Here is an 18,185-nt window from a genome sequence, read left to right on the forward strand (position 1 = left end):
TACTAGACATCTATTTTCCATAGGAAAAGACATACAGGCGCTACTCACATGCTGTTCTTTACTGGAGGGACCCCATTTACCCTGCGAGTGTCAGACAGGGAAATGAAGTACCGGTGTGCAGTGCAGATGTCTGATTTGGGCCTGTTGGTTTACTTCAGTATTTCAGCCATTACAAAAGTTATGATCACTTTGACTTTTCTACACAGGGACAAGTTTGCATGGATGAAGTAATGTGAAGGCAAGATCCTTCCTTATCTCAGGGTACATATGATTCCCGTGATGTGGTTAAATGTTGTTCCTACAGGATCATTCAAACCTTGGGAAGTCAAGGGAGCTTTCATTCACTAGTACAGAATCGTAGAATCATAGAATCATCTAGATTGGAAGGGACCTTTAAGATCATTCAGTCCAACTGTTAACCAAGTCCACACTAAACAACAGCACCACATCTACCTGTCTTTTAAATACCTCCAGGGATGGCGACTCCACCACTTCCCTGCGCAGCCTCTTCCAATGCTTGACAACCCTTTCCATGATGAAATTGTTCCCAATATCCATCCTAACCCTCCCCTGGTGCAACTTGAGGCCGTTCCCTCTGTACCATCGCCTGTTCCTTGGGAGAAGAGCCCGACCCCCCCCGGCTACCCCTTCCTTTCAGGGAGCTGTAGAGAGCGAGAAGGTCTCCCCTCAGCCTCCTCTTCTCCAGGCTGAACACCCCCAGCTCCCTCAGCCGCTCCTCACAGGACTTGTGCTCCAGACCCCTCACCAGCTCCGTTGCCCTTCTCTGGACACGCTCCAGCACCTCAATGCCTTTCTTGTCGTGAGGAGAGCATTTGTAGTAGGAGCATTTGACACAAGGTAGAAGAACTGTGACCACTGCTGTCTGGACAAAGGGATTTTCCTGTAGTGAAGCTGTGAGCTGGGACAGAGGCCAGGACACCCAGGGAACCCCATCTCCCATGCCACCAAGCCTGGGACACTTCCCTCATTGACTACACCTTCCCAGGGAACCCAGTCTCAACAGGCAGAACTACTGAAAAGCATATAGTTGTGACAAGAAATACGCCTTCCAGGAGTAAAATAGGTGCATTCCAGTGGCAGATGGATTGTAGTGAAACATTTATCGGTGTCCTTTTAATACTAACAAAAGATAATTATTTTCCTTGTACATAGCATTTGGATTATATTCCCTGTAATGTGGTTTTGCTTGTGTGCCATCTTGTGATATTCTGTATTGGATTGTTGTCAGCATTTTCCATAAGGCATGCTCTACTTTTAAGATAGCATATAAATGTGCTGTCTTCAAAGATTATTCAAGTGGAAGCTTTAGAATGTGTAAAATGCCAAAATGAAGGTCATCTGAGCAATTTGAAGCCTGATCCCGTCAGTGCAGGTATGGCCTCCTTCACTGGAGCCCATACAACGCGGACGTAACGGCGTCGCTTGCAGAACGGGGAGCAGCTCGCTCAGTGCTGTCGCTGGCATTTATCTACAACACTCTGTCGTGCCGCGTAGAAATACCCTACGGTACCATCTTTAGTTACACAAACGCATAGTAGTCAGAGCTAGATGCAGCTGCAGCGTGCATGAGGAGGGACAACTATGCCATATGGGACAGTGCTAATGACGGGACTAATGTTTCCTTTGGTAAGGCTTCCTGCTAGGATTTCTATAGGTGTGAAGGAGACATGGTGTTTGTGTGCCATCTGGGGTAGCTCCACATGGTATGGTGAAATACGATGAAACGAGGAGAGGCTGAGAGAGCTGGGACTGCTCAGCCTGCAGAAGAGAAGGCTCAAGGGGGACCTTATCCATGGGTATGAACACCTGATGGAGGGAGTAACCATGATGGTCTTCTCAGTGGTGCCCAGTGGCAGGACTAGAGGCAACGGGCGCAACACGAATGCAGGAAATTCTGTCTAAACATAAGAAAGAAACTTTTTTACTCCAAGGGTGGTCAAACTCTGGACCGGGTTGCCCAAGGAAGTAATAGAGCCTCTGTCCTCGGAGATACTCCAACGGGATGTGGCCCTGAGCAACCTGCTCCAGGTGGCCCTGCTCTAGATGAACACCAACCTTAGGTGCCTACGACCCCCCAGGATGGGGCATGCCTGGTCCTCACAGGGGACTGGGGGATTCTGGCCACCAGCCAGGCAGGAGGGGTTTTGTCTTTGGTGTGAACACGGAAGGAAGTACTATTTTTCAGCAGCCCATCATTTGCTCAAATTTGAATAAAACCTTTTGGTACCAATAAAAGGCAGCTTCCTGGCTCCCCTAAATGTTCTGCTTAGATTGCACATTTTTTTTCTGCGTGTTACGAATTGAGTGTGATTCTTTTAAAAGAAAGAAAAATAATATTTTTTTTTTAAATACCTGCATTCAGAAAAGTAGGGGATTATATTAATCGCATAATAATCTGTATTTTCAAAATATTCATCTTTCCATGCTATCATAGTAGCCCCTTCTTAACAAATGGAGGAGGTTTCTTGTTGACAAAATATGAATTTTTTATATTCCTAAGCCACAAAGCTGTCAAATTATCAAATATAATTTCTCAGCAGATATAGCTTGTGTTTGTATTTATGGAACATACATATGCCAGAGTAACCACATTTGAAAGCTTAATCCTTTAAAGTATTTACATTGGGTTTTCAACATTCATTATGGAAAGCCTTTGTAAATTGAAATAAAAAGGGGAGGGGTGAAGAGAGGGAACAAGTAGTGCATGAGCTGAAGAGCAGGATATTTTCAGTAAATGCATTTTTGGTTCCTAAGCTCCACCACGTAATCATATGCAGGTAAAACCTGCATTTACTGAATGGAAATGTTGCCAGCACTGTGATCATAAGATACTTCTTTTTGTGAAGTTGGGCCTCTTGATTTTCTTGAAAAATTGCATTAATGCTCAAAATAATTAAATTCATTTCATAGGATGATTACCAAGTCATTTAAAATTATTGAAAATACGAAATGCTTTGAATATTCACCTCCAAGCACTTTGCTTAGACATAGTGTTAACGATCCCATTCTTCCTAAAAATCCGCCCTCTTGGATGCCTGGATCATTACTCTGTTACTTGCATGAGTATATGTATGTATGTATGTATATATATAGGTATAGCATATGCATATATATTTGAAATATGTTATCAAACCTTTATTAAGAGCATCTTTCCGATTTTTGAGACACTAACTATGACATCAACATTGTTGTGATGTATGTGGCGTTGGACCCAGAGGAGCAGCATACAAGTTGTGTATAAAACAAGAAATCTCAGAAAACTGAAAATAAAACTAAAGAGACATCAGAAACCTAACAGACTGGCCTATCTGCAGAAAAAGACGCGGTGACAACTTCAACAAAGCTGGGACAGCATGAGCCTAATTCTCTGAAATGTCCATTATTTAAAGCTATGCAGTTAAGAAGGAGTTGTAAGAATGCACTGAAAAATGGAAATTTAACTTAATGATTTTTTTAAGAGAACCAACTGAAATGTTGAGGATATATATAGATCATTCCTATTTTCTACGGTGTATATTGTGAACGAAAAAGTTTAAATTAAAAAAAGACCTAAGAGAAAGCTTCATCCTGTTACAGCATGTTCCCACTGTCTGTAACTGATGGCTTGGTGTCTGTGAGGCTTGATTCACCGTTTTTCAAGGATGTGGGACAGCAAACACCAATAACAGGGAGGCTGGGTAAATACTACCTCTCCTTTCTTATTGCAGCTGGAAAGCTTCTGAAATTTTTGCTGTGTGCCTTCCGCTGCCCTTGACAACATCCTTCGTAGCTGTCTTCTCGCCCTGGAAAAGGGTCTTTCATCATTTTAGTCCAACGGTTGTGAAGTTTCTATTTCAGTTCAAAACTTCTTAAATATCCTTCTAATGTCTTAACTTCATAGCTGGGACAGGTTAACCTGTGAGTCAGAGCTCTATTCTCTTCTCTTCTCTTCTCTTCTCATGACATACTTTCCAAAATGTTTCCCATGTACTGATTTCTTCAGCACGTTGAAGTACGGTCTCTCTCTTCTTTTGGTTTGCTCTTTGGAAGTAGGAACATAACTCTGTTGATCCCTTATAGCTTTGTCTTCCTTTCATTTTTTTCCCTTGCTTCCATTCTTGCGGCATATAGATAATTAAAAACATAAACAATAATTCTCACGGCGTCTTCCTCCATATCCTCTAGGAAATAAATGAATTCATTTTATTGATTGGGAAAATTCTGGAAGGGCATTTTTCATGGTGTTTGTGTATATGTAAGAGAGAGGAATTTGGCAAAATTGTATTGAAATTTTCAGGTTTAATTTATTTCTGAATATGATGAAGGACACTGATTTTCACATAGATCGTCCTGAAAGAAATAGAACTTTCCACTGTGGGGGGATATTGTCTCTTTTGGAGGAAGAAAGACAAGTGAACTGTTTTGCATTGGGTAGACATAGACATGTTGTCCCAGCTGGTGTGATTTCAGGGTGAATATCTCTACGAGAACCTTTAAATGCATCACATTGTTCCTCTGGGTCTTGTTCAACAGGGCAGTAGTTGTGTATTTGGTGGCTGCCCACCCCCCTCTTTTTTTCGTGTCCTGCAGGGGAGTATGTGTTTAGTAGATAGATTAAAGAGAGATTAAAAAATCTGGGAAGATTACTACACAAATGACTGAAACAAAGCAGACCTTTTTTGAATGGCTAATATTTAAGCAGTTAAAATGTTAGTCAGAGTCTTTAATAAATTATTTTAACCAAAAGCAGTCTGATAAACTACCAGAGACTTCCCTTTTAATTTAATACTACCATTAGAAAAATAAAACATTACCCCACGTAGAAATGGAAAGATTTTTCCGAACTGGAGATTATGGACAAATATTGGATGTAGTTGGCCATCCCACATAGATGTAAAATGCATTTCACGGTCTATGATTTCTCATGTTACAAAAAGTGCATTTACAGCTGAAATATGAAGTGAAACTTACAGAGATGTATATTCTTCTATTACTTAAAAATGGCAAACAAGGTACCAGCTGCTGAGATCTCGTGTCTCGTGGTGAAGTATAACATGCTAGACATTGATGAAACAATTGTTTCACTGCCTGCAAGAGCTTAATCCACAGCTGTGTCTCTCATGAACGCTGGGAAGCAAAAAGGTAAATCGTTAAAATGCTCCATGAGCTGGTAGCAAGATACTATATTTTATTTAAGTGCATGATTTCTCTACCCATTGCAGCTCAGTGTAGAGAACACTACTGACTTTATTGGCAGTATTCTAATACATTTAAGTGTATAAGATTAGTTTGGTTTAAAATATGCATTTACCTGTAAATTTAAATTTAAATGTATTGGCTTATCATAAGAAATCTCAAGATCTATACAAAAATTCCAAAGTCTACATATTTTCTATCTATATATGGTATAAATGGAATATAAATATGCCAATGTAATGTCGTACAAAGGGATAACGGTTGTTTCAAACAAGGGTGTTTGAATTCAGTGACGGTCCTGCACAGGTATGAGAGTAGGATGCGTGATGATGGCTTGTAACTGGTGTGGAGGTTCCAAAAGGCAAAAACTAAAACATCAAAACACCCAAACACCTGTCTCTGCTCCATGCCTGCTTTGTCACGTTCTTATTTCTCTGTCAACGGCTGGCAAAAAAAGGGTCTGTCTCATCTTCATCAAGCCGCTAATAATATTTACCATAACGATTCTACAAGGAGCACATGTAAGGACATGTATGAGGACCTTTTTTAAGAAAATGAAATTGATCGTTTCACGTCTGCTCAAGTTTAAAAGGCTACAGAAAGCACTTGCATGTGAAAAATACACTTGAAACAGAGACGGACCCCAGGACCGACTGAGCCGGGAGGGCTCCACAGCTGCAAGCACACGACGTACGAGAATAGGCCACAGCTGGCAGCTCATATTAGGGTTAAGTCCCGTGCGGAAAATCTGCACCTATTAAACAATGGGATGAATTTCATCTCAATTTCGCAAAATTGCATCAATTAGTTGTTTATGCACAAACTATTGCTTTCTTTTGCCTCCTTCAGTTTATAGCGTTATTTACAAATAAGTGCATTTAGACAGAAGTTAGAAAATTACAGCAAAACAGTTTGTGGAAGAAATTGAGGATGAATATGTGGAAAATGTTTTCATGTAAATTACATGAAACAATTCTTAAATCACATAGAGATAAAAGGGAACATAAGCTAAGTTTAAGCACCTTTTTTGTGTTCTTTTCCCACTCTTTCCTTCTTTCATAATACTTGGCAAAAAAAAAAAGACCTTCTGTACTGGTGCTCACTCTTTTTATCAAAACTGCACTTGAAAATAGTGTGTCTGTAAAGCTTTCCAGTGGTAATTCACCACATTAAAAATAGATAAGCTTAAGAGCTTGCGGTGCTTGAAGTCTGAATATTTACCCATGTTAGGATGTTTGAATGGCACTGTCTGTGTCTGATTTAGATTAGATGTGAATTATGTCATCTTCTTAGCTCAGCATCAAATACATTGCTATTTTTTGATACATAGCAACTATTACATATATCTGTTAATAAGGAAATGCGTATTTTCAGCCACCTCATGTACAGCTGTACAGTTAATGTTTCATTATTTGCCAACAAAAACATATTAGCCTTTCCATAGGAAATAACAATGGTGTCATTGGTTTCTTTTTTTTCTTAATTCCGTAGAGTTATGTGCGGTGTAATGTTTTTCAAGACATTAGGAAATTCAATAGATATCAAAATACTACATAAGCACTATTAGCAATACGTAAAATATTATATTAGGATGATCCTTTCTGTGAACTGTTCACTTTTTAGACATTGTTTTGTATAAGTTTTAAAAAAGGGCATAATTAGTCCCTCAAATAATACAAATAAGGAGATTTTTCAAATTCAAAATGCATATGAGGTGAAAAGTATTCTTACATTTTATTTCAATTTTGTTCATGTTTATTCTTCCTTATAATTTTTTACATATTTTTCCCTCTAATCTTTACACATGTGTTATAACTAATGAACTATAATAAAAAAATTTAGTAATTAATCAAAGAGTATCTATTAAAGTAATCTTGTTAATGAAACTTCTTAAAATCTGGCAATCTGCTACAGGTAAAATCTGTGTCACTTTTGGTAATCATAGAATCGTAGAATGATTAGAGTTGGAGGGGACCTTAAAGCCCACCCAGTGCCACCCCCTGCCCTGGGCAGGGACACCTCCCACCAGCCCAGGTTGCTCCAAGCCCCGGCCAACCTGGCCTTGAACCCCTCCAGGGATGGGGCAGCCACAGCTTCTCTGGGCACGCTGGGCCAGGGGCTCACCACCCTCACAGCAAAGAACTTCTGCCTCAGATCTCATCCCAATCTCCCCTCTTTCAGTGTAAAACCCTCCCCCCTCGTCCCATGGCTCCCCTCCCTGCTCCAGAGTCCCTCCCCAGCTTTCCTGGAGCCCCTTTAGGGACTGGAAGGGGCTGGAAGGTCTCCTCGGAGCCTTCTCTGCTCCAGGCTGAACCCCCCAGCTCTCTCAGCCTGTCCTCACAGCAGAGGGGCTCCAGCCCTCCCAGCATCTTTGATCATCTTTGTGGCCTCCTCTGGCCCTGCCCCAACAGGTCCATGTCCTTCTTGTGCTGAGGGCTCCAAAGCTGGACACAGTACTCCAGATGGGGTCTCACCAGACCGGAGCAGAGGGGCAGAATCACTTCCCTCAACCTGCTGGCCATGGTTCTTTTGATGCATCCCAGGATGTGGTTGGATTTTCTAGGCTGCAAGCACACGTTGCCAGCTTATGTTGAGCTTCTCATCAATCAACACCCCAAAGTCCCAAGTCCTTCTCCTCAGGACTGCTCTCCATCCATTCTCTGCCCAGCCTGTATTTGTGCTTGGGATTGCCCCGACCCACGTGCAGGACCTTGCACTTGGCCTTGTTGAACTTTATAAGGTTGGCATGGGCTCACCTATCAAGTCTGTCCAGCTCCCTCTGGATGGCATCCCTTCCCTCCAGAGTGTCGACCGCACCACACAGCTTGTTGTTGGCTAATGAGGCTGAGGGTGTACTCAATCCCAACATCCACGTCAACAGCAAGGATGTTAAATTGTACTGGTCCCAGTACCAACCCCTGAGGAAGACCCCTCATCACTGGTTGCTACTTGGACATTGAGCCATTGACAGCAACTCTGAGTGTGGCCATCCAGCCAATTCCTTATCCTGCAAGTGGTCCATCAGTCAAATCCATGTCTCTCATGCAGGACAGTGTCAAATGCTTTGCACAAGTCAAGTTAGATGATGTCAGGTGCTCTTCCCTTATCCACCAATGCTGTAACCCCATCATGGAGGCCACACAATTTGTCAGACACGATTTACCCTTAGTGACAACACACTGTCTGTCACTGATCATCTCCTTACTTTCCATGTGCCTTAGCAGAGTTTCCAGGAGGATCTGCTCTGCGACCTTGCTGGGCACAGAGATGACCACCCGGTAGCTCCCCAGGTCTTCCAGTTCCCTGGGTCTTCCAATCCCTATACGCATACTACTGTATGTGGTTTATTTCTGATTTTATATACTACTGCTTTGGTGTCAACTGCCTATACTTCCTTTTGATCTGTAACAAGCACCTAAATGTAATATGGAGTATCTATTATGGTTCTCAAAAGGTGCCTTCATGGGAATAGGTCTTTTTTTTACAAAATATATGCACTATTGCAATAGAAAATCACAGCAGCAAATGTATCACCATGTATGCAATCCAGCCCTGCTAAAATGTCCGGTATCCTTTTTAAAAGATGCAGAGAAGAATATTTTCCTCTGCATCTTTGCAAAGATGTTTACTGTTCCTTTACCTTTTATATTTCACTATAGTGGAAAGACAAAAGTATCACAAAACGTAGTCCTATATACCCATTTATATTAATGGATGTATTGATGCTAATTATATGCAAGAATAGCACATGGATACAGTGATAAGGAAACCTGAGCTGGAATCACTAGATCTTCCTGGGGCACTGAATCCTTCTCCTCTTGCACTCTTTTAGCTTGTGGATGTGCAAGCCAAGACTTCTTCCTCTCTTGCCTCATATTTATGAGGAGAAACAGAAGCCCTCCCAGTGCTTGTTATCCTCTTTGACCTCATGATCCGAGGTCTTGGCTGACCAGCAGAAAACTTCAGTGATTCCTGTATTTATCTGTGCTGACGTGTTTTGCTGGATCTATCTGAAAAACATACTGTTAGGGTTTTGGTTTTTTTTTCCTTTGATCAACCACATGCAACACAGAAAGGAACGGCATACAGAGAAAAGTTTTTAGGCAGTTCACTTCAGGTGAACACATCTGCATTATCATCCACATTATTTGACATTTCAGCATATTTTGAAAACATATTTCAAATGTTTAATTCTGTAAGTACATAAGTAATATTGGCCTATTGGCCTGAAAACATGCAACACTACCCTACAGATTAGAAAGGTGATGGAATTTTATTCTAAACATATGATTTCTTTTAAATATGAAGAATATATTGAAAGTTGAGCTTTCCGGACTCTCGGAGTCATCTTCCTATGGTTATAGGAGCGCTAAGCAAAATGTAGATAGTGATATGATGGATTGGTTCAAATAATTCCATTAGCCTTTAGAAATGCTGATTTTATTTAATAGTCTAAGATAAAGCCAGAGGAAAAAAAAATATATGCCACCTATCTATTTGGAAATTTTCTCTAAGAGTTACATTACTAATAATTTGAAACCACAGAGGTGCGCAGGTTGGCTGTTCAGCTGATGAAGCTTGCATTTTGAAAGTAATTCGTGCTGGTAATTTCATTCACATTCACATTACTTGAACTGGCTAGTTGGATTTGTACCAATTACTATTGCCAAAACAATTATCACACGTTGTAGATATGCTAGTAAAAACATGCTCCATTTTGGACAAATTTTTGAATAGTAAATGTCGACTTTTTTTCCACTTGAACACAAACACCTGATTTCACAGCCCATTTAGAACAGCGCGAATACATTGTGGTCTTCTTGCCTACTGTCCAGTAGTCTTTTAAAAAACAATATTGTCCCCAGACTTTAAGCATAAGTGTGGAAAAATTTCTAAATTAGATGAGGGACCGGGTGTTTGTCAAGCTCATTTCATAGATCTTTAATTCATGGATACTGTTAAGCAAATGCATAGAAGACATTCTTATCCTCATTGGACCTGCTTAAATGCTTTAAAAATAGACTACTTTTTGATAAAATGATAATGTAATGTATTAGTAATAACTTGTTATAAAGTGAACACTAAAGAATGTCCAAACTGGATGACATTGAAGATTTTTACCAACACTAACGTTAAAGATTCAATGAAATGTGCTGACAAGTATGAAGTCACTGTCTTTAAAAGGAATCTGCTGATTTATTGTTAAGCTTCCATTAGCCAAGACTGCTAGATTTCTGTGTTATACCTCCAGCAATAACTGTTTTGAATGTATTCCATTTAGCATTTTCAGTTGTCACCCTTCTGAGCAAACAGCTCCTCTACTCAAAAATAATGCAACAAATCAAATTAATTAAAATGAATCAATTGGACTGGTAAAGTGGTGTTTTGGAATGACTCTGAGGACCATAAATTCAAATTAAGGCTTGCACGACTTCTCCCTAGGTTTGAGGAGGCTCCTTGGTACATTAGCAAAAGGAAAAAGGGAAACCAGTCACCCTCTGTAACAGCCTTCACCTGGGATGTTTGCAAAAGTAACTGAGCTGAGGGCTGATACAGCCAGATTTTATCAACATATCATAAACCAGAGAATAAAGCAGACAGATATAACAGCCATTAATTGTACCTAATGTTAGGATTCAAATAAGGTTAAGTACGCTGGTAGTCATACATGAGTGGACTAATAGGAAGTTAATTATTGCAAAACTTTGATCGTGGACATTCGGTGTTTATAATTTTATTCATAGTATGCTTTGCTTGTTCTGATACTTCTTCACGCCAGGCAGTAATGTGGGTTGTCAGATTCAGTTTTTAAGGTAGAGGTATGATGGATATATGCTAATTTATACATGTTCATTGAATATATTTTTCCTAACTGTATTTTAACGATCAGATTTTACTACAGAGCACTTGTTCTTTTTCTGGTTTTAGTAAGCTCTTAAATACAGTTCTATGTACAGTTCATGTTGGCAAGGGCATGTAGCGACAGGGCGAGGGGCAATGGTTTAAACTCGAGCAGGGCAGGGTTAGATCAGACATTAGGAAGAAGTTCTGTACACTGAGGGTGGTGAGACACTGGCCCAGGTTTCCCAGAGAGGTGGTGGAGGCCCCATCCCTGGAGACATTCAAGGCCAGGCTGGATGAGGCTCTGAGCAACCTGATCTAGTTGAAGATGTCCCTGCTGACTGCAGGGGGGTTGGACTAGCTGGCCTTTAGAGGTCCCTTCCAACCCAACACATTCTGTGATTCTAAAGAGTGCATGCCATGCTCTACTGCCAGTGACGATTGTCCTCTTTTTGCAAATATGATGAATGCAACATGCTCTTCCCACCGTTCTGTATCATTTTTGATCTATTCACCACTCCAAACATGTATATGGCATCTGCTTTTCACAGTCGGGATGAGGACCAAACAAGTATGGGGACAGGATTGAAGTATTGCTCCTGACATGGGTTTCCTAAAGCAGGTTTTGTTCTGCTGCTCCTCTACATGGCTCCTACTTTACAGGATCATCCTATGGCTCACTTATAATCTACTGGATTTAATACTTGAGAATATGATTTCTGTATTCAGTATTCATGCTTTACCTTTGGTCTTCAGCTGGTCTGAACTGGGAGCCTACGCTTTGTTATCTACTTAGAACAGAAAGAGATTAATATTAAAGGGATATCAAACTCTTAAATATCCTCAAAATTTGTAAAAGAGATAGACCCACTTTACTGAGCATTATGTAGGCATAATTAGAGTGATACGAAGTTTAACAGGCTATGTATCAGCAGTATTTCTGCATTTATTATCCTGATTTTCTGCAAGGGAATACTGTGTGACTCTTAAGGGTTTATATTTAATTAACTACTACAGAAAATCAAAATCATCTCCATATTCTTTTACTTTTTCAATTTTTCAGTGGTAATGGTAAATAGGACTTTATCCTAAACTAGAATTGAGTATTCACATGGAGGAAGGGAAGCATCTGATATGTTGCTTATTTCTTGGTGTGACAGGTGTACCTGATGGTTAAAGGAACAAATAGCCCGTCAGTTCTGTGGCATTTTGTAACACAATATTGTCACTGCAAGGGAATGATGACCATTCACATTAAATATTTGGGTTGGACGTCAAGGGCCGTGTGAGTTTTCACTGGAAACTGACGGAGTGTTGAGAGCTTGTTAGCTCTTCCACTTTTCTCTGCTCATTTTACAAGGCTTTATATGACGCTACGACGTGCATCATATAAAGCAGAAAAAGAAAGTACTATCGTAATAAATATAAGTAAGATTTTGTGGTAGTTTTGACAATTTGAGACAAAAGTGCCTCACAGCCGTGCCAGTTGTGTGGGGCAAGATTTTTGGTGGTTGTATTTTGTATGGTCCAGCAATCTCAACTGGTGTACCTTCCTGCTGGGGGGGGGCAATTAATTGGTAGTAATGAGTTTTGTACTGACTTGCTTGCTCTAGCAAGACTGGTTGAAGATATGTAAATTAATTAAAAGTTATTTTTCTTTCAGGTGGGAGATGAAAGAAGGTGCAGATCTTGAAGATGAGGAGAAAGTTATGGTGGAACACTTAAAAAATGTTTATTTGACACAGAGCACTCCTACCTCAGAGGATAAAGAAGAATAATTACTTTGACAGGTTTCGGGTAGCACCTTTTTCTGAATTCAACATGATTAACTTAATGGCTTAGTTATAACTGACAGGACTAGAAAGCTCGGGAATATATATCTTGAGTAGGAGTTTTAAACTAAAGAACGTTCCCCTGTTATTGTCTAGTCACCCCATCCAGGCAGCAATTGTTCACACAGGCGTAAGACGAGCAACAATATCTGCAAATGTCAGTGTCACAAAACAAGGAGGGCGCATCTCGGTCCTGCGGAGGCATAAACCGGAATGACAAACCAGGAGCTGTTTTAAAAGGATAAAACTCACTCTGAAAGCAATGCGACCTGGGGCACGTGCTCAGCAGACACCCGCGCTCGGCTTCCGTCGACCATTTGGAGCCAGACTCAGCCTGCCCACATTGGTGCCACTCAAGGACCTTTTCTCTGCTTTGATGCTTGTGTTCTAGCTAGTCCCGGCATTAAACCACCCAAAATGTATGAAAAAGGACAGGTATAGGCCATAGGTCTGCAGTTGCCTGTGAGTTGCTCCATGATGAGTGTTCTTGGCCATTATCCCCAAGCATCAGCTTTATTGCCCTCGCAAATCCTAACGTGACGTCCAGCGTATGTTATGGCTTAAAAGATGCATTAGAGAGAAACTTTTTAGCAGCTCTTAAAGTTTTGAGAAGCTTCTTTTTATTTAAAAGAATTATTCACAGGCAGCGCTCAAAGGACTATCTGAACAGTGAACTGGGAAGAGAAAATGACAAAGAATGCAATATTCATTTCTGATAAATATAGTAAAATTTCATTTTCAAAGTAAGCCCCTTCTGACATTCAGATTTTCGAAATATTAAATGTTTTTCTTTTCAGTAAAAGTTCTTGCTTAAGGACTAAAAATAGCTGAGTTAGGTGGCTACTGTAATGATGTTTTTTATATAGAAGGTATGGTTAATATTTCCTTAGCTCTACAGAAATAATCCCTCATTTTTTCTGTTTGCTTCTTGCACTGGAAGTCCAAGGGAACTCTTTCCTCTGCCTGATGAAGGACCCTGGCAAGTTCTTGCTGAGGCTGGAATCTGAGCTGCAGCCATCCCTGTTCCCACCACATCTTCTCAGAGATGCTCTTACGGACATAGCTTATACCCTTTGAATAGGAGGAAGGCACTTTTTTTTTCCTAAAGACTTCAGCAGCATCATGGGTAACCCTAACGCTGATGGCTGCTGTAGGGTCCAATCTGAAATGCAGTTTTTCCTCCTTTTAATTCCTCTTTTTTTTTCATAATGCGTATAAAATATCAGACCACTTAAAATGAAAATGGGGGACCACCGCATCTTACAAATCTCCAAAGATCTTGTTACAACGCCGCATCGACAAAAGGGCTGTGAGGCACCAGCGCTTCAAAAATGCTAAAAATATTATTTTAAGAATAAAACAGACTTTTTCCTCTGCCACTGGTATAGTCATTTCAGGTCATAAAGAAGTGATGAAGGGTAAAAACAATTTTTCTTTGCTTTGTATTTCACCTTTGAAGACTAGTTGTGGTCATAAGGCTTAAAACATGGCTACAGGGATTGCCTGTGATGGCAGGCACGGCACTCTGACAAACGAGGCACACATGCTCCGAGCCATACTAATAATGCAAAGCTGGAGTTTAGAATATTCTTTGCTATTTTATCAAAATCTATTGTACATAATTAACTTTTCGTATAGTCACATAAAGTGAATTTCTGTCTATGCGGTGAAACTGGCTGAAATACTTTTTGTGAAAAAGTTCCCCTTCTGGGAAACACTTATTCTGAATAGGATAAACTTTGCAAGTGAAATAAGCTAACCCAGAATAAAAACCCTCACTTACTCTGAAATAGGAATGTCCATATGGGGAGTTATTCCAAACTGGTTATTATCCTTTAAATTCACAACACACCTGGTTCTGGAATAATCTGTAAACAGTCATGTTAAAAAAAGAAATTCTTTATGCCCCTTCCTCCCTTCTCTCTCTGCCAAATTAATGCAGCAGGAACCCACTGGGTAGCACCAGGGCAATTTCGTCTTTCTTAGCAAGAGTGTATTCATAATCTTTACCAATGTGGAGCTGACAAGACAGAATAACTAGCCTGAATAAAAGCTGAACCTTTGCACAATATTTTATGTGGATGTTTTTCTTACCCAAACCTCTCTCCATATACGATGTCTTTTAGAGTATCTGAATGCAAGCTAATGTCTGTCTGAAATTGAACTTGTCCCTCAATCCTTACCGAGAAATAGCAGGGCTCGGTTTGTTGGCAATTTAGTGATCCTATTAACTGACCTTCAGGGTACAAAAGGAACATCATGTTGGCAACATCACTTATGCTGAGTAGAGACTTTGGCAACATTCACACTTGTTCAATAAAATTACAGTAATAATAAGAGCTGTATAACTAAGATTGCTAAATAACACACCATTAATTTATCAAGACTGCTTACTTTAAACTTAAACCCTTAATTGAAGAAAAATGAAAGACACTTGAAAGACCTGATCAGTTTTACATGGTAAGGTGTGTAAAATCAGGAGCACTTGTGAAATAGGTTGCTGCTTTCTTTGGGTTTTCTTAATAGAACAATAGTTCTATATTCTTAAAAAAGTTCTGCTTGTTCTAAAATTGATTTAAGATTAATTTCATTTTGGGGAGTGATGGGTCCGTAAAGCTGCAATGTTTTCCTTGCGTATTTTATGTCCTGGCTCTTTGTCACTGCTTGTTGATCCAGTAACATCTCACATTTACGTTTCGCCTCAATCAATGACGGCAACAGGAACCAGATTTGCTGGCCGCAGTGTGGGCTCTGTGCTGCGTGACTTCTGCAATCTGACCGTGTTAAGTGCTCCTACAAAGGTCATCAAAAATCAGGATTAAAGTCTGTTGTGGACAACAGACCTTTCTGAATAGGCAAAAGCTGTCCTCTCTAGCTTAAAAGGATATTATTGTACGTAAAGAAATGAATTGATTGGATAGCAGAAACTAGGTAACTATGCATTATCATTAATGCTTACACCTAATTCTCATTTAACATTTTACCCTTTTTACTAAACAGGCTTAAATGGGAGACTTCATGGCATGGAATACCTCTAATTACATTTATTCAGTATCCAGTTCAGAGTGCTCCAAATCTTGACATCTTGCTACTTTGGAAAGGCAGTTAATAAAATTAGAAGCAGGGCAAAACTGAGATAGCATTAATAGTAATGAAACTGGAGAAAGACAGGAGAGAGAGAATTTTGGGAAAAGACAGGCATTCAGACATAGCCCTGCCTTTTAGTGACTGCTGTCCTGACAAACAGTGTCCCGTAGATATTGCTTTATTCCAGGAGAGGGCTTTTGTAGACACCACAGGCAACAAAGCTATTTGTTCTGGAAATATGCACGGTGGCGAATGGATGTTCTCTAATTCATCTCTACATCCTCACAGCAGTGCAGGGTAGGCATGAGGCTGGCTTCTTCCAATTAGCTTCCTCTGACTGAAATATTCCATTTCCCTCTCAGCTGGGAGGTCTTCACAAAATACTACTGAGTCTTATCTACGGTAAGATACCAATTATATGCTGATACAAAACTATTTTGTGGAACTCCTTAAAAATACGTGCAATCATTTTTAGTGACAGACACTATTGAAACTTCCAAGGCAACAGTCGCAAGACCGAGGAATTAGACCCATTGCCCAATTAGGCATGAAATGGGAGAGCAACTTGATGGCTATGGGGAGATTTCTAAGCGAGCGTATAGATCTCAAGGAGGTCCTGGCTGGTGCAAAGCTGCTTCTTTGTAATAACTGTCCATATTTTAAACAGTGGTATAAGTGAAAGGAGAAGCTCTAAAACTATTTCAAGAGTAAGGCCTGGGAAATGTGAAAGGTTGAGCTTGCTTTTTCCTCTGGCTGTGGACACCAAGACTTGGGAAGCAGACTAAACTGACTGATGCTGCCAGGCAGGCAGTACAAGAAAAGCATGCAAGGTCTTGAACAGGTTGGGCATCACTGAGGGCCTCAGAATACTCATCAGTAAAATGATGAAGGAACCACATGACTTCTCTCTAGCAACAGTATTTCATAGAATCATAGAATTGCCCAGGTTGGAAGGGACCTTTCAGATCATCGAGTCCAACCATCAACCTGAGTCTGACAAAACCCATCACTAAACCATATCTCTAAGCACCACATCTACCCATCTTTTAAATAATGTTAGCTGTTATTGCAGCAAGTGAAACAATGATATAGAGATGACAAAAAACAGTCTAAAAAGCAAGGAGGTCAGCAGGTTGAGGGAGGTGATTCTGCCCCTCTCCTTTGCTCTGGTGAGATCCCACCTGGAGTACTGCGTCCAGCTCTGGAGCCCTCAGCACAAGAAGGAAATGGACCTGTTGGAGCAGGGCCAGCGGAGGCCATGAAGATTGATCGAAGGGCTGGAGCCCCTCTGCTGTGAGGGCAGGCTGGGAGAGTTGGGGTTGTTCAGCCTGGAGAAAAGAAGGCTCCAGGGAGACCTTATAGCAGCCCTTCAGTCCCTAAAGGGGGCCTACAGGAGGGATGGGGAAGGGCTCTTTATCAGGGAGTGTAATGAAGGACATGGGGTAAAGTCCTCAAACTGAAAGAGGGTAGATTTGGATTGGATATCAGGAAGAAATTCTTGGCTGTGAGGGTGGTGAGCCCCTGGCCCAGGTTGCCCAGAGAAGCTGTGGCTGCCCCATCCCTGGAGGGGTTCAAGGCCAGGTTGGACGGGGCTTGGAGCAACCTGGGCTGGTGGGAGGTGTCCCTGCCCAGGGCAGGGGGTGGCACTGGGTGATCTTTAAGGTCCCTTCCAACCCAAACCATTCTGTGATTCTGTGTGATTCTGTGAATCGTGCAAACAAACAAAAATAAATCCAAACCCTTTTTTCTTTTTCCTGGAGAAGTGTTTCTATAGCAAGTGTCTCAGGAAGAACTGGCAATTGCCAAGTACTAATGACATAAAGTGATCATCTGAATTAAGACTGTATGTCTAAATTTAGTAGACAACTATACCTAAGATGACAAGGAGCCACTCAAGTCACGGCTGGTGCAAATTTGATGACTACCAGATTAAATTGACTTTGCTCTCTTTGTACATTCCTAGAATGGTGGTGTAAAATCCAGATTACTGAACCAGTGATTTTTCACTGATCTGCACAATTCCACAGCCTGCGGGCTGCCCAGGGAAGTTGTTGAGTCAGCATCCCTGGAGGTGTTTAAAAGATGGGTAGACGTGGTGCTGAGGGACATGGTTTAGTGGTGGTTTGGGTAATCGTTGGACTCAATGATCTTAAAGGTCCCTTCCAACCTAGACAATTCTACGGTTCTATTAAACCCTTTAGATCCATGACAACTTCAGCTGTTAGTAGG

At 40.8% G+C, this 18,185-nt stretch overlaps 1 protein-coding gene across 2 annotated transcripts in view; it reads left to right on the forward strand.

Annotated features, from left to right (window-relative positions):
• Nucleotides 1-16,585, forward strand: part of KIAA0825 (KIAA0825 ortholog) — a 256,654-nt gene extending 240,069 nt beyond the window's left edge. The window contains exon 22 of one of the 2 annotated variants that reach the window (XM_054184952.1): nucleotides 12,701-16,585. In XM_054184952.1, the coding sequence (XP_054040927.1) occupies nucleotides 12,701-12,815 (115 nt within the window). In that variant the 3' untranslated portion in view covers nucleotides 12,816-16,585. Of the gene's footprint in view, nucleotides 1-3,164; nucleotides 3,235-12,700 lie in introns of those variants that run through there. The other variant, XM_054184953.1, reaches the window with a different exon arrangement.
• Nucleotides 16,586-18,185: the final 1,600 nt, after the last annotated feature.

Source organism: Rissa tridactyla, chromosome Z (assembly GCF_028500815.1).
Source record: "Rissa tridactyla isolate bRisTri1 chromosome Z, bRisTri1.patW.cur.20221130, whole genome shotgun sequence".
Taxonomy (NCBI): Eukaryota; Metazoa; Chordata; class Aves; order Charadriiformes; family Laridae; genus Rissa; species Rissa tridactyla.